The following is a 24553-nucleotide window of genomic DNA, read 5'->3' on the forward strand; positions in this document are numbered from 1 at the left end:
CAACTAGAGAAGTAGCTGGAACTTTATAAGAAACCTGGTCACCACACCATCCTTATGGCTCTGCACGGTGTTGCCTACCCGCTTCCAGACTAAGCCCTCTTTTTCTTGCCACTAATCTATCCGTACTACTATGGCCCTCTAAAAGGACAATAACATGTGACAAACAATGTGCTACCGGAAAATTCATCCCCACCAATACCATGAAACACCTGGTGACACTGAAATCAATATCTAACTCTGGGGTAAGTTATATTCAGTAAGTAGGGAGTAGTAGTGGCGGGATCAAATCATACCAATTTCACAATTGTACCCACGACGGGATAAAAAAGGTTCTCTATCTTTGCCTAGAGCCTGTACTGCAAGGCGGTTTATCATTTCTACTTTCGAGTAGTACTTGCCACTATCCGTCCCTATACGGGGTTTGATACTATCTCTATACGGGATTTGGAACCGGCCTCTTTAACTCAGGTTCTAGATTCAAGTTCTACATGACAGGGACTGTAAAGTTTACTAAAAGCCTAGCCTAGCTCTACCATACCGTGAATACAAAGAGCTTTTCTCAACTATGCCCAACTGTAAACAATACGCCCTTTCCAGCAGACAAAAGAACATACCAGCTAACCCCAACCCCAGTATGTAAGAAAGGTAGATAGATAGATAGACAACCAACCGAAGAAGCAGAAGAAAGTACAATCAGGAAGTCCCCACATGAAGCATCACTCTAATCTTAAAGACCGAAGCTTCATCCTGTGCATCCGCTTCAGCCTGCCAGGCGTTATCCAATTCCTGCAACATAATGAGCAGATCCTCATTACATTCGCGACGCACCCGAATCTCAAAGTCCGACCAGTCAAACCTGACCGACGCAGCGAAAACCTGAGGCGACATGGAATCCCATTTCAACTGCGCTGAGGGGCTCCACTCCATCACGTTGCACTGTTCCGCCATGTGCTCCAGGAAATCCGTGGCCTGGGCAGCGAAATCAGTGAATGGCAGCCACACGGGAGCCATTCCAACTTGGTTGCTTGCTGTGACGAGGAATTTGGTGTCCTTTGCATACTCGGACGTAGTCATATTGGTCTGGTTGTTGCTTTCTGTAGTAGGAGATTTGGTGTTCTTCGCCTGGGGACACTGGGGAGCAGCGTCAGGCATGTTAATATGGTTGCTGTTGCTTTCTGTGGTGAGGGATTTGGTGTCCTTTGTGTACTGAGGAGCAGCACGGTGTACGAATGTTCCCTGAACTGGAGCGGATATACTATCTTTCCCTTTGGGGGGTTTCAATTGGACCTCTGGGGTTCCCCTGTAGCGGGTAGCTAGAGATGTGCGCTGTTTCTTGGACTTCTTCGCTGGGTTGTTTTGGGTTTCGATCTCGGGCTCAGAGTCAGAGACGATTGCCTTGAACGGCCGAATGGTGCTTGGGGTACTACGAGCCCGCGCCTTGTATGCAGGCTTGTCGGTGTCGTCCTCGTCCGTCTCCTTGACAGTAGATTTTCTCTTTTTGGTACTAGCCATTTCAAAGGGTGTTTTGGTTGACAGTATTGGCTGACCGTTCCATAAAACGTGTTAGTACTGAATGGAATATGGACAGAAAACGATAGAGCAGACCTTTGCCTTTTCCTGACTTAGTCTGGAATAGTGCTTCGCCTTCCTGAGTAGCAAAATAGCAATTGTTCGAGCGATCCTATATGATAATTAGCACAGTCAACTCAATCGGGAGCATCCGTGTCAAAGTAAGATAGAGGGAAAAAAGGAACGAAGAGCGGATGGAAGGTAAACAAAGAAGAAGAGAAAAACTTACTCCTCACTCTGAGCAGGATAAGTGCAAAGCGTCTTCTCATCCGCAAGGGATTCTTCCTGTAGATACTTCTTTCTGTTCGCTGGAGTTCCCCAGTACTTCAGACCATACTCTTCAACGAAACTCTTAGCGCAGTTGTCTCGTTCGTCGCTAGAGTTGAGGATCTCGGTCCATTCCCATCCACTGTGCTCTACATGATCCTTCACCAGACCAAGGAACTCACGGCCGTACTCTTCCTTGAGGTCCAGGAAATGAACGAATTGTTTGTCTCTCCAGGATGCCTTGACCTCACCACGGTCTAGAAGTTCTTTCATTGTTTCGGCATCACTGCTGGAGCCGGCAGGGCTTGAGGCAGAAGACATTATGATGTTTGTGCCTTGGTCTGGGGTACGGTCCCGGTGGGGGTACTTGAAGGGATTGGTTGGGAGAGAACGAAACATGAGGTGTCAGTGTGTATGCTGGAGGTAGGGGGAGAGGGGAAAGGCGCGGGGAGAATAGGATGGGGGAGAGAAGGTAGGGAAGAAGAGGCGAGCTCTTGCCATGCTTATATAGTATCTGGTGCTGAAGGGCGAAGTGAATGTGAGTGAAAATTCGTCGCTATAGCGATGTGAGGGGTTTGGTGCCTGTTGGGAAGCAGAGGTGAGAGTGAGAGATATTTAATTGAAGGAAGAAGTAAACGTAGAAGAAATCAGTGCCTAGAAAACTCATAACGTGATCCTGTGCATGTTGTAGAACAAGTACAATCATTGTCAATTATGCTGCAGATAGGCCTGTTTGGCAATTGAGCCATGTTGGACTAGACTCTGAACTGATCATCGACCCCGGCCAGGAACACGCAGGCTTATGGGCCATGTTGATAGACGCTGAAGACGCTGAAGACGTTGGTAGAAGACATGTGGGAACAACAGGCAAGTAGAAAGCAGGAGGTACTAGTTGAAGAACGAAGATGCGTTATTGTAGAAGAGGAACTACTTTGGAAGGATAGGAACTATTACCTCAACATTACTTTACACTATCAAATTTGAAGTAGCATGAGTTCTTGTCATAAGATGGTCTTGATATTCATAGCTCAGTCAGGTTGGATGCTTTTCTATGCTTCTCAGCTTGCAAATACGTCAATCCCAGGCACACGTCCCACATCATTTCATTCCGCGCCGAGATAGCGGAGTGAGTTCTTTAGCTCTTTGATCGCTGTGTTAGCATCGTCGAATGTCAAGGCTGACACGGCCCAGCGGGCATGCTTCTGAGCAAGAGCTATGGCTTGGTCATCAAGTGACTGAGGGTTCACTCCACTGGAACTAGAAGCGGCGGGTGCAGGTGGAGGTGGTGTGGATGACGGGAAACTTTGAGGAGTAGGACGAGAGACTACAGGCACAGTTGCAGAGGATGATTGTACAAACGGTGGAGGCGGAGCGACGCTGCTGGTCGGTTTGGTGTAGAACGAGCTCGCGTCGTGAGAAGCTGCCGACGGGCTCGAAGGCGGGATGGATGACGGTGGAGGGAAGGAGTGGAACGAGTCAGCACGAGCTTGCGGAGGCTTTGCACCAATATCCGCGGGCGTATCTGGGAGGTTGGGTACAGAGGGAGGAGCAGCAGGTGAAGTGAAAGTCTCTGGAGCAGAGGGGAGGTTCAGCGGTGCTCCTGGCTCCGCATCGCCCTCCTCGTTCGAAGTAGACATCGGGTCCACTCCGGAGTGAGCAGCCGGAACATCGGCAAACGTGGTCGGAGGTTGCGGGAGACTGAGAGGTGATTGTGAAGGTTGCATAGACTCATCAGGGACCTCTTCAACAGAAGGCTGCCCAGGTTGTGCGGCTGACGATCCCACGATGGCCTGCACTTCGGGATCGTCCTGCTTGGCCTCCATTCCCCTAAGTTCACTTTCGAGTTCATCTTCCTCAGTAGGCGCCGGGTTGGACGCATTAGGATCCTCTCCCGCCTTGATAGCCTTTATGATCCTCACCGCATGGTACTTGCAGAACTTGATCTTCGCGGCGATCTCAGGTTCCGGAGGGTTGGTCCAAATTTGACACAATTCGAGGAACGTAGCAGCAGCTTGGAACGTATCGGCCGTCTGTCTAAAACCGGGTCAGCCTTGATGCGGGTATTAATTCACGAAAACAACCCACTTGGTCACTTTATTGGCTTTCATTGTCGCCTCCGCACGGCCAAGGACCTCCAATCCGAACTGCTCCACGTAGGCATTGGCTGCCACCGCATCGGTTACCGCATCATTATCGACATTCTCACTCTTGAACTGAATCCAGACAGGATATGTGTAAGTCTTCGGAAAGTGCGCGCCATCGTAGCGGGGGTGTCCTGCGCCCGACATACCTGCTCTAACTTATCCACCAGGTCCGTTGTGTATAGCTTGACCTCGTCGTCGGAAGTGTGTAATCCCCGTCCGATAATCTGATTCACGATCCAGAAATTACCTGTAATGGAGAAGTGAACGTTAGTCGGGTCATGTGGCCTTTCCTTTGAGCAGCAACATGCGCAATCAACGGCACTTACACCAGTAGGCAACAACGGGCTTCGCGCGTTCGAGCTGAGCCGCCCGCAACGCGTATCGCCCAATGTCGGCGGATCTCAAACTAGCGGGGATACTGCTCGCCATGGGTTTGGGTGGGACGCTGACGTCCAGGAGGTCAGAGCTGCAACGGTCAGGATGCAGGAGGAAGATGCACGATGCAGGGCGGGGTTGACGTTGGAGGTGGAACTGCGCCAAGCTGGTCTCGGGTCGGCCTAGCGTTCCTGACTTTGGCCTCGGCCCATGGTTGTACTATGTACTACATTGTTTACCACAACATGTAAATCCAGATTACCTCAACCAAATAGATCATGTTATTTATCTGGTCAGAGTATGAAGCTAATTGTCAAAGCTAGATATTGCAAGACTTCACGCCGTTTCCCACGCCGGTTAACCCATGCCAGTCCTGCAAAGAACCCTCCGCCAAAGTTAAGAGAACTATCAATCAATCATGCATCCTCAACGATCCATTCGCCGATATCCACCCGCTCCTCGGCCAAAGCTTCGACTTCAAAGTGGTCCTCAACTTGTCCCCCAGGTCCTCCAATTCTCTCAATGACTATCCAGGCTCCACCCTGATCTGCGAGACCCGGATGCAGATCGAAGTCCTCGATTCGTACTCCAGATATCGCGTCACTATGGTTTCCATCTTCAGAAGTAGCCAGTATCTCTTTGTACGGCCCTTGACCAAGCTCTACTGTCATCAACATTGGAGACGGGCCAACGGCGCGATTTCCGATCGTAGACATTCTGCTCCGTCCTATCAGCTTGATGCGGGTCAAACGATTGGTCTCCAAGGATGCCAGCATCCGATCTTTCCCAGGAGTCAAGACCCCGATATCAGATATGACTGCTCGTCGCCCTGCTGCCTCTGGTGCAAGCGGCTTCACGTCGCACGGTAATGCCGACGAAATCCAGAGTGTGAACCGCCCAAGTTGGTCCGGGGCGAAGGTTGAGCAGACGAGCGTGTAGACTCCTGCGCCGAGTCTCTTCTTTTCCGCAAGAGACCCGCCACGCCGGTAATCACCGCTATCGGTTATGATATCGCGGTTCCGAACCCTAGTCACACGCTGTCCATTGGACCAGAACAACTTAACATGCGTAGCGAGCTCCGGCTCCGATGGTTCCAGCAGAATTGATATATCTGTATCGTCATGAACTTCGAGTTGGAACTGAGGATTAAGCGGGTAGCGGGCAGATTCGGCGTTTCCTCCTGCCGTGGAAGGCATCCACATTCCCTGAGTTTTTGTCAGGCAAGCGTATCGGTTCTGGGCAGGCGCCAAGAGCAAGGGATTGTCGGACAGAGCCGACAATGTGAAGTTCTGGCTGACAGCGGGTAATGACTGCTCAGAAACCGCGACAGTGTAGGTCGTGCCTGGAGGCATTTCCAGTCTCATGAGAGTATTTGGCGAGTCAACGTATGGTCCGCGGTGAAGGGCACCTTCACTTAATGCCACTCGTTTTCCATTTGCGTTGAACACGTAGATGCTAATGAATCCTGGTTCCAGATCGTCTTGTGGCACTTGATTTTGCTCATCATGATGAATCGACCTGAAGTGCTTCCCAAGCAGTAGCCAGACATTACCGCCAATCTCAGAGGTAACAGCAAACTGGGGGTTTTTCGCGAAGCAGCCAGCCACCCCTCTGGCAGTTGAAAGGTCCCATGTGAAGTGAATATCTTCCCGATAGCGAAAGATTCCCGGATTCCAGTTCAAATACAGATTCTCAAAGTTTTGTAGGACACTCTCACAATCCATCCAGTAGGTCCTAGGTAAGGAGGACGCAGGGGTGTGAGATGTATGTCCAAGTCCGAAACTGTCTGCGATATCTCCGGTGGTGGCATCGTCACCTGCCCATGGGTTCTTTACAAGCATTTGGCGACGATCTCTCTGCTCTCTCATATCCAAGATAGCGTAGTCATGTTCGCTCGCTAAGCCCAGTTCTTTCTGCTCTCTCTCGGTTAATTTGCCCGTACCTATCGTCAGAAGGACATCGCCATGCCGGAAGCGCTTGAATAGCCGCCTCCAGAGTTGCTCTGCAGTTACATCATCTTGATGGAGGAAGACCTGCTCGGGAATCCAGCCTGTCAAGACCCACAAATCGGTACCAGAATTGCTCCCAGGAAAGTCATAGCCCCCTCGAAGCTTCAGATACGCCTTTTCTACAAAGGCCGGCCACAGAAAGTTAGGATTATTTCGATCAACAACATGAAGTGATCTTGTTGTTTTTGACGCTGGCAAGCGATCATCAATGACAACTTTTCTGAAACATCCATTGAAATAAAAGCGGAATATGTATTTTCCTGAAGGGGAAATTATTGGATTTACCTGCCCGTATTCGCAGGGGAAAACGATGGGAAGATGGTGCTGTAATTGTTAGGAGCATGTTCCTTGCAGGAATGTCATGTTGAAGAACATCATACCTTATCTAGACCACGCTCCGACCTTGATGTAGCAGCACAGAGACTGGCAACGACGGAGCAGTCGGTCAACATATCTTGGACGAGATCTGTAGTGCCTGAAACCGACATCACAGGCATTCTTGATTTCAGGCCATGTATGCCGTTTGCATGCTTAGACAACAGCTCAGAGGGACGCTCCCAGCCTGCCAGAATGCGCCTTTGCTGTTTGGACAGGTGAAGGTCTGGCTTGTCACTGGACCCAGTCAGCATCTAGATATCAACATTTGACGATGCCTCCAACATCAAGGACTAGATAGACGTACGTAAAAAGCCCTTCAACTCCCTTCTCAAAGTCTTCGGGGCCCGGGGCATTTTTCCATGGAGGAAAGATAAAGCCATTTAGCTTGGCGCTCTCAAGCAGAATAATCTCCTCACGTGTGGTAAGTTTACGTGTGGATTTGGGAAATCGCGCCGTGAGACCGCTTTTCTCTTGAATTTGGACAACGGCCTGCCAGTCCTTGTTCTGTTTGATCTTTTCTGCCCGTGTGAGCCATTCCTTACATTTCGCATCCAGAGCCTGTCTATCCTTTGATTCGGTTGTCAGACTCAACGCCTTCATGTAATTTTCGGCGGCGTCGATAGCAGACTCAAGGGCCTGGCCTTGAGTAATAGCACTAGATGCATCTCGCTCAGCTTTCTGGCTACTGGTTAGTCAGAAGAACCTCTATAGTGGTGATCGACACCGAGCTGGAAGTAGAAAAGAGTAGAATAGTTACCAAGGCCTGGTTGACTAAGAACTTTGTAGATGCAGCGTTCGGTCTAGACATTCTGCTGAACCAGCCTCTCTGCAACTACTGCAGATTCGGCTAGCACCTATCAGATGTGAGGCAGTAATACACTACTTGATGATCATGCCGAAGGGGACCTAGTATCTCCGATGATGACATCCGAGGTCCACTACCTTAAGGAATGTGCCAGACCCAAAGCAATAATAGACAAGGGGAACGTGCACTTCCAGATAACCCAAAGATAAGGAAACTTTAGATGGGTTAGTCAGGAAGATGAAACACAAAAGGAAAAGGTCGGCAGATGAAGTGTGAATGGTGGTACTAGATAGTATGGAGTTGGTAACCGTCGCGTGTCGGTGGGGAGAGACGGCAGTGGGCAGGAAACAGTGGGTGACCCAAAGCGATAACGATCAACAGGCCGGCCATCGGACCGAGGCTCGTTTCGTCATGCGCGCCATCGCTGCGCCGAGGTTCATCTGCTTTGACTTGCTTGTTCGGAGTATCCCTGCCCTCATTGTGCTGCTTGCCGGGCTTCTGGTTTTGTCAGTCACTGACCAGGCACTGACCAAAGCACTCGACACTACTTCGCCTGTGATCGCTTCAAACTGTGAACACTGCGGTCGCCAGAGTCCTCTCGCACAGCCCAGACACTCTCTTCTGTCACCCTCCGATCATTCCACCCTGTGAGCTGCTAGACTCTCCTGGGAGTCCCCGCTCCGAAATATCGCCAATTATTATTCCGCACCGCCATATTATTCTCAGGTAATAAGTCCGATACTGGCATTTCGGTTAAAGTGTTTCAATAAACGGTTTGGGACACTGGTCGACATTCTTCTCGCATTTCACGTTACGCCAAATACCTCATCCACTTAATCTACCAACTAATTCATCTCCTCACAATAATGGCCGGCCAGTCGAAGCCCGCACTTTCCCCTTGGGGAAGTGCCGTCGCGGGTGCTACAGGTGCAGTTCTAGCAAACGCTTTGGTCTACCCTCTTGATCTGTATGCAAGTACCTGTTGTCGCTTTAAAGCCCGAAAAGGAGAATTTACGCTAATAATCATGCGTCAATGCACAGTGTCAAGACGAAACTCCAAGTACAAGTCAAGACAAGCGACTCGAAAGACGAGAATGCCGAAACAGTTCACTATAAATCGACATTAGATGCGATCACCAAGATTGTCGAGAAGGAAGGAATCGAAGGCCTATACTCCGGAATTGCCGGCTCTCTCATCGGTGTGGCGTCCACCAACTTCGCCTACTTCTACTGGTACACCGTTGTGAGGGCATTCTACATGGCATCCAACAAGGTTCCTAAACCTCCTGGAACTGCCATTGAGCTTTCCCTCGGTGCCGTGGCGGGCGCGGTCGCCCAGATCTTCACTATTCCCGTTGCCGTAATCACCACACGGCAACAGACACAAGACAAGAGCGAGAGGAAGGGTTTGATTGAAACTGGAAAGGAGATTGTCGATAGTGAAGATGGTTGGACCGGTCTATGGAGAGGACTCAAAGCTAGTTTGATCCTGGTGGTCAACCCGGCAATCACATACGGCGCCTATCAGCGCCTCAAAGATATCATCTTCCCAGGGAAGAACAATCTAAAGCCTTGGGAAGCTTTCCGTAAGTATATCTATCACCACCTATATGGCGTGAGCTAATCCGATTACTTTTGCAGTCCTCGGCGCTCTCTCCAAGGCGCTAGCTACTATTGCGACGCAACCATTGATTGTGGCCAAGGTCGGCCTTCAGTCTCGCCCACCTCCGGGTCGCGAAGGAAAGCCTTTCAAAACATTCGGCGAGGTCATGCGATATATTGTGCAGAATGAGGGTCTCCTGTCCCTCTTCAAGGGAATTGGACCCCAGATCATGAAGGGACTCCTTGTACAAGGCTTTTTGATGATGACTAAGGAGAGGTATGTTTAGTCTGGATGAAGGGGCGCAATCACATGCTGACAGCGACCAGGGTTGAACTTATTTTCGTTCTTCTTTTCGCATACCTGAGGAAGATCAGAGAGCAAAAGCTCAAGAAGCTGGCGGACTCCGCTGCATCGACAGCAAAGACCAGTCTTCCCGCGACCCTCAAATAGACGTTTGATTGATTGATTCATGGCACGGTAACTACCATTCTCCTTCTGTACGAATTTGTTTCTTCTCACTGCGGCGCACTGGTTGTGGGATTTCGTCTGTCTTGTCATTCTCTGGTATGACCGAAGATACTACTGCAGTTGTCTATAGATAATAACAGCTCAATATCTAGAACATACAATAGCATCAAAAGAATCTATGCAATTCGAATCAAAGGACTGACTGGATACGCTGTACCCTAAAACCATATCAGGGGTATCAGCGCTCTCGTAAAACCAATTATCTAGATTCTTGAAACGTAGATAACTACCATATGCAGCCACCACTCCTCCGCCCCCGGGGCAAAAGGAGCTCACTGACCGCCAAACTTTCACCTCGGCAACAGCTCATCATCGTACGGCCCGAATAAACATCAAACCGGAGACTCCTCTCCCGAAGCCTAATTCCCCCAATACCAACTACACACCCAATTCCCAATTCCCACCCTCACCTCCAAGCGGCGCCCTCACCGCGCAACCCCCACATCAAAGCCAGGAAGCAGAAGTCCTAGCATGAGCCGTCATGCGATGGCCGCCATGGACTTCCAACGCGCAAGCTACCAACAATGACCACCCCACCACCACAGACAACAAAAACGACCCCAAGAACCTCCTCGACTGGAGCGCGTACACCGAACTCCGCACCCTCATCCCAACACTAGTCCTCACAACCGGCATCCTCGGCGCTGTCACCCTGCACCGGACCTACCTCCGCCGATTCCCCACAGCCGTCAACATCACGCCCGCATATTACCGTCGGCGGAGTATCCTGGGGAAAGTAACCAGCGTAGGCGATGGCGACAACTTCCGCATCTATCACACACCCGGTGGTAGACTCGCAGGTTGGGGTTGGGTACCCTGGAAGAAGGTTCCCACGACGCGGAAGGAATTGAGGGATCAGACTGTATGCCCCTTATACTATTTACTACATGTATACCATAGGGGAGTGGTTTGTAGCTAACATAGGACTGGGTTTTGAATAGATCCACGTCCGCCTAGCCGGCGTCGACGCCCCCGAACAAGCGCATTTCGGACGCCCCGCGCAACCCTTCGGTAAAGAAGCCCACGAGTGGTTAACGGGGTATCTTACAGGCCGGCGTGTGCGGATTTATGTGCACCGACAGGACCAGTATCAGCGGGTGGTGGCGACGGTGTTTGTGCGACGGGCGCTGGATTTCCCGATTCCGTTTCGGAGGCGCGATGTCGGGTATGAGATGTTGAGGAAGGGGTTGGCGACGGTGTATGAGGCGAAGGTTGGGGCGGAGTTCGGGGGTGAGGTGATGGAGAAGAAGTATCGGAGTGCGGAGTGGTGGGCGAAGGCGAGGGGGTTGGGGCTGTGGAAGGGGTTCAAGAAGGATAGGGATGCGTGGGAGAGTCCGAGGGAGTTTAAGACTAGGACGGGGATGGAGGATGGGGGGCAGGGGAAGAAGTAGGCCCGGTGGGGTTTTTACTTATGCTTGCGATTCGCAATGGGGGCGTTTGTGATTTGGGATGTGGTTGCATGATGCTTAAGTTTTGATGATGATACGGCTGATACTGATAGATATCCCTGTCGTTATGTGTCTCTCTGCATTGCGCAGCTGATCTTTTGGTTGTATATTTGGAATACTATAGATGAATGTCTGGTCATCCATTATCATTGCGGCACTCATTAATATCGTTAGACTGATCATTAGGTTTTAACTCGTCCACGAAAAGATGCCAGCTGTGTCTGGGAGTAAAGAAGTGGTACAAAAAAGCAGTGTCCCCATTTGCTGCCCTTCCAGGACTGCAGGGATGCGACGCCAACAAGCATAGAGTCAGAATATAACCGATATATAGTACAAGAAGGTATATAGGACCGGGGGTGAGGTTGGGAAACCATCAGGTGGGGACACTCTAGCAAAACTGCCGCTCAATCTCTGCAAAAAGCTTCGGACTGATTTCATCGCTTGTGTCGCCCTCGACACGCCATAGACAGCCCTTACGCTGGTAGTGTTCTAGCAATGCCTTGCTTGTTTCTTCAAACTTGTGCAATCGCTGCTTCCACGTATCGATCGAGTCATCTTCTCTCTGAGTCAGAGGCTCCCCTGTGACATCATCCTTGCCGGGAACTTTAGGCGCATTGAAATCGGTATTGTAAACCCTCCCGGATGGCTCGTGTACCCAGCGCGACGCGATCCGAGAGAGAATGACGGAAGGAGGTGTGACGAGGTGGACGACGAAGTTCACGGGAATGATGGTTTCTAGGCTCGAAGCCTGAGTCGCAGTGCGCGGAAAGCCGTCAAGAATAAAAGATGCAGAGGGAATTATTGATGAACTTGGCGCTGACGAGAGCCAGCCGCGTGATTTGAATTCAGAGGATATGAGGTCGAGAATCATGGAGTCGGGGACAAGGTTGCCGGACTGCATTGTGGCTTCTGCTTGAAGGCCTGAGTGCGGAAACCGTTAGACAGATCCTGCCTCCCAAGCATCTTGCAGACTCAAAGTCACTTACCTAGAGGGGTCTTCCTGCGGACATTCTCGCGCAGAAGGTCGCCAGAGCTAATGGAGGCGAGCTCTGGATATCTGGCGAGGAGCCGCTCAGTTTGCGTACCTTTGCCGACACCAGGAGCACCGACGAGAATGATTCGGGCTGCTTTTCTGAGCTGCCGGATTGTAGCGGTCATTTCGCGCGCTATTCGGTTATGAGGTCTGTCGATATAGTCTCGGGGTTGGAGGCAATTCGGTGCTCTGGTGCAGCCGTCGTTGAGTATTTGAAGGTAGGGCGAAAGGCGGGTACCTCAACAATTAGTTTGGGGAAAGTGGAGGAATGGCGGGCACACTATATTATCTCCATTGCGGCTCAGGGAAACAGTTGAGAGGGTGTAGACAGGGATTGCAGGACTGGTAGAGGAAGATAATAGTTTGCGCAGCTTATCGGGCCAGGTCGGTGCTCAGCTGATACGTCGACAAATCTCAAGCCGGGGAAAGCACGCCCTTCCGTGGGGTTTGTAGATGGTTGCCCATTTAGGAAATCGGTGAGCGGAGATCGGAGCGTTTACCGACACATGGGAATGTCGGCTTTTGGCGTTGCAATTGACTGCTTCTTCCACAGTGCTAACTATGAATTCGGACGAAGACAAAGTACATGCAGAGGGTCAGACCATGTTTACTGTCTCACATGCTACGTTGTCGAGCTAATCTTGGAAGTAGAGTACGGAGTATGGGGTGTCTCTACAGTGAGCCTCGGCTATTATTTTCACAGTGATTCCGTCCCTTAAGCGTAGCAACTATGGTATGTAGGAGAGGACTACTGTATACAGATACTAGATACCTAGTAGCTGGCAGAGGGGAAGAGAATGATGCTGGCTGTTCCACCCATTTGGCTTCATTTTTGAGCCTGTCATGACACTACCGGCGAAGCCCAGGAAGTATCCCACATGCGTGTAACATGCTAGCGCTTGCTTCAAGTGGCACATTTGAGACGCAGCTCAGTAGTATACACTTACTTGTGAATCTTTACCCCATGAAATAGCCCAGTATCCCTGCTGCACCACTGCGGTGTTGACATGTCCCAATCGAGTATTACATTAAGTTATGTATCACGTGATCATGGCGCGTCTTGCCCGCGTTTCGCGTCCGTCGCGCGATGGGCCATCCAGTAGTAGGTGTTGCTGAACTGCAGCAGATCAAGCAACGACCAGACACCTCAATAGCGTCCAAATCGCTGTTGGAAAGCAAGATGATCCGGCAAGATTTTCGCCGAATTGACCCAAAGAGAAGGGCAACCCTCGACCACAAAAAGAAACAATTCGCAACTCCGGTCTTCAAGCAACAGGACTATCCGCATCGCTTAAACTTCTATGAAATCCCCCCGACCGACGAGATCACCCTCGAACAATTCGAGCAATGGGCCATTGATCGATTGAAAGGTTCTTCAATTCACAATCCCAGTATACTATAGATACTCACAATCCTTGACAGTCTTGGCTGAAATCGAAGCTTGTTCTTATCGAAACAAGTCGCCGGCAGAGACCGAAGCGCATATCACACCTCACCTCCAAAAATACCTCCCTCTATCCTCCAACACATCCTCCTCCAACGGTGCGGCAGATCAGCGACTGAAAAATGAACGCCAGAAAGATCACTACTCCCACTTCATCTTACGCCTCGCCTTTTCGGCCACAGAGGAACTCCGTCGGCGTTTCGTGAGAGCCGAAACTATGCTTTTCAGATTCCGTTTCCAACGCGACGACACCAGAGAACGACGCGCTTTCATCGAGAGTCTTAATCTCGATTGGGAGCCTGTGGATGATGAGGAGAAACAGAGGCTGGCAGAACAATTGCTCGCCGCCTCCCCGGGTCTACGTCGCATTGACGATGAGACCTGGTACAAGGTTGACTGGGAAAAAGTCCCGGAGTTGGTAGAGAAATGGGCTGTTTTCCTATCCAAGGGGAAAGCGTATGTGCCTGGTAGGGAGCAACTCAGCATGATCATAGCAGAGTTTACGGCTCGATTGGAGCGTGCTCTTGAGGTATGTGAAAACGGTGGACATGGATTGTTATATGGCACTGACATCTGCTAGCTTACAAGCCGGGCGTTGCCGCGCTTGGATGAAGATGATCGCCTCACCCCGATTCTCAATCACCTCTCGAAGAACTTTGGAAGCGCTGAGTCGGTGTACACGGAGAACGAAGGATTTGTTGATGGCGCCCCGATTACTGCGAACAACATCGATCGACTATCTCAGCATTTTCCACTATGCATGCGCAGTCTTCATATGAACCTACGCAAGAACAACCACTTGAAGCATTACGGACGACTGCAATATACACTCTTCCTCAAGGGAATTGGATTGTCGCTGGAAGAGTGTATTGTTTTTTGGCGTCAAGGCTTCAAAGGGCTCACCGACGACGAATTCAACTCACGGTACAAGTACAATATCCGCCACGCTTACGGCGATGTTGGTGGTGATCAGAACCGCAGAGGCCGGGGATACCCTCCGTACTCCTGCCAAAAGATCCTGGGTGATTCAAACCCGGGAGTTGGACAGACCCATGGCTGCCCGTACCGCCACTTCTCTGTCGACAACTTGATCGGTCTTCTTCAGTCTACAGGAGTCAATGACAGGGACGTCCTACGTGGTGTGCGAGAGGATGTCGAGAAAATGCGGTTCCATATCGCTTGCAACAGGGTCTTCGAACATACCCACAAAGCAGATATTAAGAGAGTCAAGGAAGACGGTACATGGAACCAAACTGACCTCGACACCATCGTGCACCCCAATACCTACTTCAAGCGCAGCTATCTCTTGAAGCAAATGGGAAAGGCACCCAAGGATGCCTAACATCATTGTGATAGGTCCACGAAGCCACGTTCCTTTCTTGCATTTTGGCTGTCGGTTTGCGAATATTCCACCATACGGGCGTTCCGGGTCAGGCTTTTTTCTTTTTGGAAATGGGAGGATGCGTTTGGTCCCATTTTGAGGTAGATAGCATATGTAAATTTAGGAGCATGGAATGCACCGAGACAATTAATTCAATGCGCACATCAATGGCTCTTTTTACGCGTATATCTACTACAGTAACGGTGATTAATAGAAGGGCATGTGACCACAGCTGATTCCCAAATTATCCAAAAGGAACAAAACGTCCTTTCAAAGCCAGGTGCCCAGCAACGGGTCTAATTTACTCTTCGCTCGACACTTTAGACAAAATCACCAACTGAGTGGATGGAAGCTGCCATAGAAAAGGAAAGGAGTCGGCGTTGTGAAGAATATTTGGAAAGAAAAAGAAAGAAAAACTGTTGTGGAGGGAAGATGAGCGGGTATTTAAAGCGCACTAGCGCGGTGTACGGGTGCCCGCAGCGACCAGTGATGCTGCAACCTGGCCTTATGGCAACAGGTGCCGCTTCACACAACAGTCTCCTGATCCCCGCATAGTCTCCGGACAACAGCTGCTGGCGTTGCCCATTCCGTGACTGGGTTGTGATATAGGAGGGACCTCCTGCAAACCGGTCTGCGTTGTCTATATTTGTTATTTCTGGCCCTGTTCCTGCCCGATTAGATCTCCCCTCGTTATCTTCCAGTTACGGAATCCCCGTTCCTCCCCAGGCCGCCAACATGGACTACGAAGCGTTGAAGGACCAATGGAGTGATGTCGAGGATCGCGATGGCATCAGACTCAGCTGGAACACGTTTCCGAGTTCTCGCATGGTTCGTCTGCTCTATGGGACCCTCCTGTCCATATCTGCTAACTTATGCTTTGACAGGAAGCATCCCGCCTTGTTGTCCCCATCGGTGCCGTCTACACACCCCTCAAGGAGAAGCCAGACTCTCCGTTGCTACAATATGAGCCCGTCACTTGCAAGGCGCCTTGTCGGGCGGTGCTGAATCCTTATGCGTATGGCTTCCTCTCAACTGCTAGCAGACATGGCAATATGAACGACTTGGCTGACATCGCATAGCAACGTTGATGTTCGGGCCCGCATCTGGATATGCCCCTTCTGCCTTATGCGCAACCCCCTGCCCCCTCACTACAAGGATATCACGGAGAGCACGATACCCCCAGAGCTTCACCCCATGAGCACGACAATCGAGTACCAATTGGCACGCCCCGCCCCTGCTCCCCCTATCTTCGTCTATGTTGTCGATACCTGCCAGGACGATGACAGTCTGAAGGCCCTGAAGGACTCTCTGATCATGAGTCTGTCATTGCTGCCTGTGAATGCGTTGGTTGGTCTGATCACATACGGTACAATGGTAGGATATACAACCATCTATCTACATTTGGTTCATGTTAGGATGTGTTGTTGACCGTGAACTACAGGCACAAGTACATGAGCTCGGCTACACCGAGTGCGCCAAGTCCTATGTGTTCCGCGGCAGCAAGGAATACGCGGCGAAGCAGGTCCAGGAGATGCTTGGTCTTGCTTCCGGAGTTCGCCCGAACATGCCCCAGCAACCCGCGCGTCCCCCGCTTGGCCCTGCGGCACGCTTCCTCCTTCCCGTTCAGCAGGCCGAGTTCCAGATCACCAACGTGCTCGAACAGCTCCAACGTGACCCGTGGCCTGTTGCCAACGACAAGCGACCTCTCAGATGCACTGGTGTTGCTCTCAGCGTCGCCGTGGGTCTGCTCGAGACCTCCTTCCAGAATGCTGGTGGCCGCATTATGGTCTTCACCAGCGGACCGGCCACTGAGGGTCCCGGTCACGTCGTCGGTCCTGAGCTGAAGGAACCCATCCGTTCACACCACGATATTGACCGCGATAACATCAAATATTACAAGAAGGCCGTTAAGGTGCGTGCTGATCCGACATCCCTTGGATCCTTTCACAGTATTAATAATGTACCCAGTTCTATGACAACATGGCTAAGCGTGCTGCCAATAACGGACATATTGTTGATGTCTTTGCCGGCTGTCTCGATCAGGTCGGTATGCTGGAGATGAAGAACCTTGCCAACTACACCGGCGGACATATTCTTCTCACAGACTCCTTCACCTCCTCACAATTCAAACAGTCCTTCGTTAGGATATTCGACAAGGATGCCAACGATAACCTACTCATGGGCTTCAACGCATCTCTTGAGGTGCTGACTACCAAGGAGCTCAAGGTCACCGGTCTTATCGGTCATGCTGTTTCCCTGAACAAGAAGTCGAGCTCTGTCGGAGAAACGGAATGTGGTATCGGTAACACTTGCGCATGGAAGATGTGTGGAATTGACCCTGCCTCGAGTTACGGTGTCTACTTCGAAATAGCAAACCAGGGTGGACCTGCAGCAGTGCAACCAGGCCCTCAAAGAGGAATGATGCAATTCCTCACGTACTACCAGCACTCGTCGGGTCACTACCACCTTCGCGTCACGACGGTCGCGCGGCCGCTCAGCGGTCCTGCCGGTGACCCTACACTGGCGCAGTCTTTCGACCAGGAAGCAGCTGCCGTGTTGATGGCCCGCATCGCCGTGTTCAAGGCTGAGGTTGACGATGGCCCTGATGTGCTCAGATGGGTTGACCGGATGCTCATCAGACTTTGCTCTCGTTTCGCCGACTACCGGAAAGATGACCCGACGTCTTTCCGGTTGGAGAAGAACTTCACTCTCTACCCTCAATTCATGTTTCATCTGCGCCGAAGCCAGTTCTTGCAGGTATTCAACAACTCGCCTGACGAGACTGCTTTCTACCGGCATGTGCTTAACCACGAAGATGTTGGCGACTCTCTTGTTATGATTCAGCCAACTTTGGATTCCTACTCCCTTGAACACGAAGGAAGCCAGCCTGTGCTCTTGGATTCGGCTTCTATCCAGCCCGCTCACATCCTTCTTCTGGACACTTTCTTCCACATCCTGATCTTCCACGGCGAGACTATCGCGGAATGGAGGAAGGCTGGTTACCAGGATCAGGAGGGCTACGAGAACCTGAAGGTGCTCCTTGAGCAACCAAAGGAAGACGCTAGGGTTCGTTCCATGCAATATCGAATTTGTCGAGATACACGCTAACTAGTCTACACAGGAATTGATTTCCGACCGCTTCCCACTGCCCCGTTTCATCGTTTGCGATGCTGGTGGCTCCCAGGCTCGTTTCCTTTTGTCCAAGCTGAACCCATCTACCACCCACACGACAGGAGGATACGGCGGAGGTGTGACGTCGCAGACCATCTTCACTGATGATGTCTCGTTGCAGACTTTCATGGACCACCTCATGAAGTAAGTCATTTCTTGATCAACCCGGAGATCAAAGCCGTTGCTAACCCTGTGCCCTAGGCTTGCTGTTTCCGGAACCAGCTAGATTTAACGAGGTAATGGCCATGACGAGAGCAAGGGGCGGTTTGCGCCAGTCCTCGGGTCGTTTGTATCTTTAGCGGTTATTGATTTTTGTTCGTTACCCTGGAATATAGCAACTACCTAGATTCACCAATTGAATACAAACAAAATATCGTAATATGAGTGGATCAAGAAGTGGATCATGTAGCATCATTTTGATATTTAGTGCTACGTATCTGGTAGTAGTTAGTAGTTACCGCTTCGGGAAGACAACTATCGTCCCTATTTCCATCACGTGATAGACATGGGTTGAGCCCTACCAGACTTACCGCTTCTGGGTCTCGCTTAGCGCAGGCGCAACGGCAGCTAAATAACCTTCCGGCCTCAACAGCATTTTTCTTTCCTTCTTCGTACCAACCATCCCGACACCTTCCAAGGACGATTGACGACCTTTCGCACTCGCCATGCGTAAGTATCATCTCCTTGGTGAAATCGAATAGGCGAACTAATATGTATCCCATTGGGCAGCTCCCAAGTTCGACCCCAATGAGGTGAAGATCATGTAAGTTGCATATCCTGGAGTTTTTATTACTCGGCGCATTGTTTTGACGGAGGTGCTAACGATTTTTTTAGCCACCTGAGAGTGACTGGTGGTGAGGTCGGTGCCCAGTCTGCTCTGGCTCCCAAGATTGGTCCTCTCGGTCTGTCCCCCAAGAAGATCGGTGAAGATATCGCCAAGAACACTGGTGACTGGGTAAGCGCAGCGTCCGGATCAAGCATAGGAGGTTACAGTGCTAACAGCATCTTTTTGGGTATTATAGAAGGGTCTCCGTGTCACCGTCCGCCTGACCATCCAGAACCGTCAGGCCGCGGTCTCCGTTGTTCCCTCCGCCTCTTCCCTGGTCATCAAGGCCCTCAAGGAGCCTCCCCGTGACCGCAAGAAGGAGAAGAACATCAAGCACAGCAAGTCCATCCCTCTGGACGAGATCATCGAGATCGCCCGCAAGATGCGCCACCGCTCTCTTGCTAAGGAGCTCAAGGGTACCGTCCTTGAGATCCTCGGTACCGCTTTCTCTGTCGGTTGCCAGGTCGATGGCCGCAGCCCCAAGGACGTCTCCGACGACGTCAAGGCTGGCGAGATCGACAGTATGTCAACCCCATACCATATCATTTAAGACTTTGGCACTAACTGTTCTGCAGTCCCCTCCGAGTAAATGATTCAAATTCGCGGCGGTCGTGGTTTCTTACCGGCATGCTAGTTACGGAATATGATCATCTTATTCGAAACAAAAATGTTTTATGAGACATGACTTTAGATTCCCCATTTCTGTTCTTTCGAATTCGATAAGTGTTTTCACTCGACGTCTCCGTTGAGATGCCCCTTCTCTCTTCCTCCCGTCTCACATATGGTTTACTTGCTATCTATGCAAGCTGGATCATAATGAGTCCCACCCCAGATGACCTTTGCAACACTCTGGCCCTTACCGTCTTTTCCCGCCTTCGGGCCTGGAATTGTCATATCACAACGTGGTATAGGCTTATTTTAAGCAAAGAAGAGCAAACCGACCTGCTACTCACCGCGGTATCTTCGAGGGGAGCCTCGTGCTTCTTTCTGTGGATACAGTGGTCCATTTAACGGTCAAAATCACCAATTTAGACCCAGACATTTTCACATGTCTGACGATCGTAGACAATCCATTCATTTCAAACAATGCAATTTACTCCTTTTCAATCCTCGAAGTTTCGTATAGCCACTATGCCTCGGCAATTCCATCAAATCCATCAAGACCGCGTGAATATATCGATTCACAAGTACCACCGACTGAACGATCGGCACCTCCCATGCACATACTAGCCACAACTATTGCCGTCTCGCGCCTGACGGATGGATACCTACGCCCCATCTAATAGTCCACTCCATGCATACCATTGTGGTGAAGCATGGACAGTCGCCAAACAGCAACAACAACTATCTACGTAGGCTGGGAATCGGATGGGGCCGCGCCCGGACACACCGACAGCCCGAAGATTCCATGAGCTTTCCCCACTCACCGGGGACTTTTAAGTACAGTGCCACTAACTACTGGGATGGTTCAATTGGCGGCGTTCCTGATACGCGCCCGGAGCTGCAGGTGCCGCCTGGGCCCTCCTCTCTCCCCCCCCCCCCTTAACGAGAATCGATCCCGGGTAACGGTACTCCGTCCGTAGGCAGAAAGAGAAGATGATCAAAGAATGAACAAACGAATGAGTGAGGCAGTGAGTGGATAATGAAAATGAAAAGAGAGGTAGTCCACGATGGGGCAAGTAAGTGTCTCCATCAGAAGGGGCGATGACTGCGACTCAGAATGCAAGTTGTTGTTGTGATAGGCACAGACAGGCGCACCGACATGCATAAGACTGCATCCATCCCACTTTAGTTGAGTTGATGGAATGGAAAGTTAGTTATCCTTTTTCTCGTGACTCACAATCTTGGCTGAGTCAGCCAGGCAGGCAGTCAGGTTCAGGCCGTGATCATCATCAGTCTTTTTTTTATTTTAGTTTTGTGGCCAGCTCAGCATGATGGAATGAAATAAAAATGCTGTGTCCTTTTGGGAGAAGTGAAACATGGCGGGAGGATTGATGGGGGGTGGGTTGGTGGATGTGTTCGATTCCGCCTCCATACGAATGGATGGATTTGGCTATGTATAATGCTAACTTAACTAGCAACTAACCGAGATACCTCCTAAGTATCTATAGCGAAAGAGATTTAGTTATTATTAAAACAACGGCCACGAGACGAAGAAGATAAATGAATTTGACTTTGGCCAGTTCAATTTCTCTTTCCCCCTCCTTTTCTCTCCTCTCCTTCCTCCTAGCTAGTTAGTCTAAACTACTACTACTACTTACTGTACAACTATCCTCTAGACAGACCAGAAAACCCCCCTCTTCTAAGCGCCTACGGAAGTGGAGAGGCAGGAAGAGCCACAGCGCAGCAAAGTTTGCCGATCCTCATCGCCAGACCGCTCGTGACATGGCCCATGGATTATCACAGCCTACTCTTCTTTTATTATTATAATTAAATTAAATCTTTTTGGGACTTCCAGGGCGGCCCCGGTCCCGCTGCCCCTCGTTGATCCCCGTCCCTACTTACTAAAAAGGTATCTGCTTTTTACATTGTTTTCTATTACTGTGTCCAGTCTGGACGACGGAGATGACCGTACCGTTGGGATAGCACAGAGAGGAAGGGAAGGGTGAAAACTTGGAAACTCTGGTAACACTTAGATCTGTGGTCAAAGACGATGGCTGGAATGGTCTTGTCTGAGTGGATGGGATACAGGAAACGGGGGGCTTGAAACTAAGGTAGGTTTCATGGATCCCTCCTCCATTCCCGAGACCTAGATTTTGAGTTACGCCCGGGGGAAAAAAATAAATTTGGGGAGAAAGGGGAGAAGGGTGGGATTTCGAAAGTATAATAATACTAATGCAGCATGTTGTTGTTTGTTGTGTTGATGTTGTTGGTTACAGAATGGGGAAGGGGAGGCCTGATGAATGACATGAATATCTGACATCTTCAAATCATATCCGCGATAACTTCTGATGTATGGTGTGTAGGCGAAATATGGATTGGCTAGTAATTACATTTAGGCACGGATCAAAGCGACAGAAAACGCTCAGCAGTTGCTGGCACAAGAGGGAAGGCGGCCTATCAGAATTCCGTCGACAATCATCTCCTTTATAACAACACCGCACTCTGTACCACATAGTGCATACTTCTCATACATATTGACATACCTGAGATATCTATCCTATGGCAATGATTCGGCCATCTTTTCCACCTGATCGGACGCGGCATGCGTCTAAGGTTGGGATTTTCTTTTCAGCCTCTGGATGCCTCCAGGGCTGCAGAATGATGCTGGCCTTGGGCTTGTGGCCAGGTGTCTCAGCCTCGCGGCGATGTATACGCATACTAGTATACGACTTTTACTACTACTACTACTACTACTACTACTACTACTACTACTACTACTACTACTACTACTACTACTACTACTACTACTACTACTACTACTACTACTACTACTACTACTACTACTACTACTACTACTACTACTACTACTACTACTTACTAGTACATCGGATGGATACTGCTAATTCAATCTTGCTTCTTTTCCTTGCGAAATTCTCCTATTTGACTACTACTAATTGACAAGTCTTCTAAGATAATATCGCTACATATTAATCGGCACTGCTAAGTAGAATGGGTTACGAAATCAATATCGATATAACATCCCAATAAAACTCTCCTTTATATACTATATATACTCCGGGATATACAAAGTAGTAACATGATACTTATAAGATATTCACAATATTGATTGATTTTTCATTTAAATCTCAAAATTATGAAACCCACCTTTTCTAATTTCATTCCACCCATCCAAGGCCAGCTCGCAGGCCAATCCTTGACGGACTCCACTCGAACCCACCGAAGGTGCCAGATCGCCCTTCCGCGCTCACCAAACAAACCCTCCCAAACTCCAACTTCCAAGAGGCCCCCAAGGCCCCAAGGCTTGACCACTGCGGGCGCCACTTGCGACCGGGGGGGCCATGGCTGCTGGTCCACTGACGTTAGACAGGCCTGGATTCGTTGCCTGCGCCCAAGTGGCTAGCGCCGGTCCATCCTGGCCGTTGGATCGTAGTATCCTCGGGTGGGACTGAAATGTGATGGATGTTCGTGTTTCCCTTGTTTCGCGGTTTTCAAGTGGGGGGTGTGAGGGAAAGGGAAGAAGAAAGATTCTTTAGGTATTATAATTATTTAGGTTGAGGATTTGGGAGGATTTGCTTGCTTCTCCCTTGGATCGGTCGCATATCTGCGTTTTGAGGCAACACAACCCTTTCAAGCCACCGCGTGTTATACCTTTGTGCCACTTACCAAATTTTCCGCATTAATGTGGTACTGTACCTACAGAGGGGTCATCAATAAGTAGGTTAGTAAGTACACCGTAGTAGTATCCGCTCAGAGTAAACCAATTTGCACAGATTATGGCGTTTATACTTATGTGCATGTGCCTTTCTGTTTATTTTTTCTTCTCTTCGTTATTTCTACATGATATATGAGGTTTTCCTTTTCCTTGTGATATATTTTTTTTTCTGCTTTTCATTTCCCTTCCCCTCTCCTTCCTCTCTTCTCATTTGGTCCCAAGCCACCACCAAGTAATCAACCTGGACGCCCAAACCCACCCGCGTCCCAACTCAGTAACCTCCTCTCCACTCCACCCTGGTCCAGGCCAGCGCCTATTGGCTCCACTCCCGCTGGTCCATCCTCAGAACCCACTCAGGCTGCCCTCCCCCCACCCCAAAAAAGGAACCACCCTAAAACAAAACGGGAGCTATAGGCTGCCGCCGCCCACTGCTTGCGTTTAGGAAGCTCCGCTCTGTCATGATGCGCGTCCCGCTTGATGGAGACTCTGGCTCGTCGATGACTCTTTGTCTGCTACATTAGTGAGTTAGTTCGTAGTAGCTCAGTGCCCGTATGGATATCTTCTGTGCAAGTAAGTAGAGTAGTTGGCCTTTTTGATTTTTTTGATTATTTTGATTTTTTATTTTTCCTCTTCAAGGCTTCAATTCCATCTTCTTCCACCTCAATCGGAATTCTTATCGAATTTTTTTATCCTTTTCTTTTATTTTCCCTCCCGTTGGTCGCATACCTCTGTTTCTCTCTTTCTTTCTTCACGGTCTTGGCCAGTCCTACCCCGGACTCAACTATTTTTTTTCTTCTCAATCTCTTCGGGGAATCATCAGCGTTTCCTTGCGCCTGTTTCTCAAATTATTCCCCTGCTGATTTTTGACCTCTCCGCCCGCCGTTGAATCTTCTCCGCTTTGAACAGCCAGCCCTGCGGTGCCTTGGATCTGAGGCATCACAGCTTGGAGTACTTCGGTCCAATCAGCTCTTCCCCATCCTGTGAGGGAAAAAAGAGATCGTCAAAAGACGAGAATAATAAGACACGAAAAGAAAAAAAGAAAAGAGAAAAAGAAAAACAAAAAATCATTAATTTTTTTTTCTCTTTCCCATATCAAAAGACAAGAGGACAGAGAAACATCCCGACACACTAAAGTTGTTGTGATTGCCATCAGCTAGTGGTGCCATGTTCAACCTCTCCCCTACACTATCGTTTCCCTGATTCGGATTTCGTCGGTCGTGACATCGGGGCAGATCT

At 50.0% G+C, this 24553-nt stretch overlaps 9 protein-coding genes across 9 annotated transcripts; 5 read left to right on the forward strand and 4 right to left on the reverse strand.

Annotated features, from left to right (window-relative positions):
- Positions 1-693: 693 nt before the first annotated feature.
- Positions 694-2157, reverse strand: AKAW2_20596A (uncharacterized protein; the record flags this gene model as incomplete). The annotated part of the gene is made up of 3 exons (XM_041685327.1): positions 694-1542; positions 1606-1681; positions 1799-2157. The coding sequence occupies 3 exons, from the start codon at positions 2155-2157 to the stop codon at positions 694-696; spliced, it is 1284 nt and encodes a 427-aa protein (XP_041539422.1).
- A 782-nt stretch (positions 2158-2939) lies between these two features.
- Positions 2940-4409, reverse strand: AKAW2_20597A (uncharacterized protein; the record flags this gene model as incomplete). Its single annotated transcript, XM_041685328.1, has 4 exons — positions 2940-3870; positions 3922-4049; positions 4127-4227; positions 4307-4409. The coding sequence occupies 4 exons, from the start codon at positions 4407-4409 to the stop codon at positions 2940-2942; spliced, it is 1263 nt and encodes a 420-aa protein (XP_041539423.1).
- Positions 4410-4771: 362 nt separating this feature from the next.
- RIM13 (calpain-like protease PalBory) lies at positions 4772-7550 on the reverse strand (the record flags this gene model as incomplete). Its single annotated transcript, XM_041685329.1, has 4 exons — positions 4772-6688; positions 6745-6976; positions 7047-7420; positions 7500-7550. 4 exons carry the CDS (start codon positions 7548-7550, stop codon positions 4772-4774), a joined length of 2574 nt encoding a protein of 857 aa, XP_041539424.1.
- Positions 7551-8413: 863 nt separating this feature from the next.
- Positions 8414-9600, forward strand: ANT1 (putative peroxisomal carrier protein; the record flags this gene model as incomplete). The annotated part of the gene is made up of 4 exons (XM_041685330.1): positions 8414-8514; positions 8589-9133; positions 9189-9426; positions 9477-9600. The coding sequence occupies 4 exons, from the start codon at positions 8414-8416 to the stop codon at positions 9598-9600; spliced, it is 1008 nt and encodes a 335-aa protein (XP_041539425.1).
- A 559-nt stretch (positions 9601-10159) lies between these two features.
- Positions 10160-11069, forward strand: LCL3 (thermonuclease family protein; the record flags this gene model as incomplete). Its single annotated transcript, XM_041685331.1, has 2 exons — positions 10160-10540; positions 10620-11069. 2 exons carry the CDS (start codon positions 10160-10162, stop codon positions 11067-11069), a joined length of 831 nt encoding a protein of 276 aa, XP_041539426.1.
- Positions 11070-11514: 445 nt separating this feature from the next.
- AKAW2_20601A (adenylate kinase ADK2) lies at positions 11515-12284 on the reverse strand (the record flags this gene model as incomplete). Its single annotated transcript, XM_041685332.1, has 2 exons — positions 11515-12047; positions 12113-12284. 2 exons carry the CDS (start codon positions 12282-12284, stop codon positions 11515-11517), a joined length of 705 nt encoding a protein of 234 aa, XP_041539427.1.
- Positions 12285-13246: 962 nt separating this feature from the next.
- Positions 13247-14945, forward strand: AKAW2_20602S (DNA primase subunit PRI2; the record flags this gene model as incomplete). The annotated part of the gene is made up of 3 exons (XM_041685333.1): positions 13247-13529; positions 13582-14132; positions 14184-14945. 3 exons carry the CDS (start codon positions 13247-13249, stop codon positions 14943-14945), a joined length of 1596 nt encoding a protein of 531 aa, XP_041539428.1.
- Positions 14946-15719: 774 nt separating this feature from the next.
- sec23 (GTPase-activating protein SEC23) lies at positions 15720-18381 on the forward strand (the record flags this gene model as incomplete). The annotated part of the gene is made up of 7 exons (XM_041685334.1): positions 15720-15812; positions 15869-15999; positions 16064-16358; positions 16426-16896; positions 16953-18050; positions 18106-18299; positions 18357-18381. The coding sequence occupies 7 exons, from the start codon at positions 15720-15722 to the stop codon at positions 18379-18381; spliced, it is 2307 nt and encodes a 768-aa protein (XP_041539429.1).
- A 439-nt stretch (positions 18382-18820) lies between these two features.
- Positions 18821-19570, forward strand: RPL12 (60S ribosomal protein uL11; the record flags this gene model as incomplete). Its single annotated transcript, XM_041685336.1, has 5 exons — positions 18821-18824; positions 18885-18918; positions 18990-19110; positions 19178-19502; positions 19557-19570. 5 exons carry the CDS (start codon positions 18821-18823, stop codon positions 19568-19570), a joined length of 498 nt encoding a protein of 165 aa, XP_041539430.1.
- Positions 19571-24553: the final 4983 nt, after the last annotated feature.

This window comes from Aspergillus luchuensis, chromosome 2 (genome assembly GCF_016861625.1).
Source record: "Aspergillus luchuensis IFO 4308 DNA, chromosome 2, nearly complete sequence".
NCBI classification, from domain to species: Eukaryota; Fungi; Ascomycota; class Eurotiomycetes; order Eurotiales; family Aspergillaceae; genus Aspergillus; species Aspergillus luchuensis.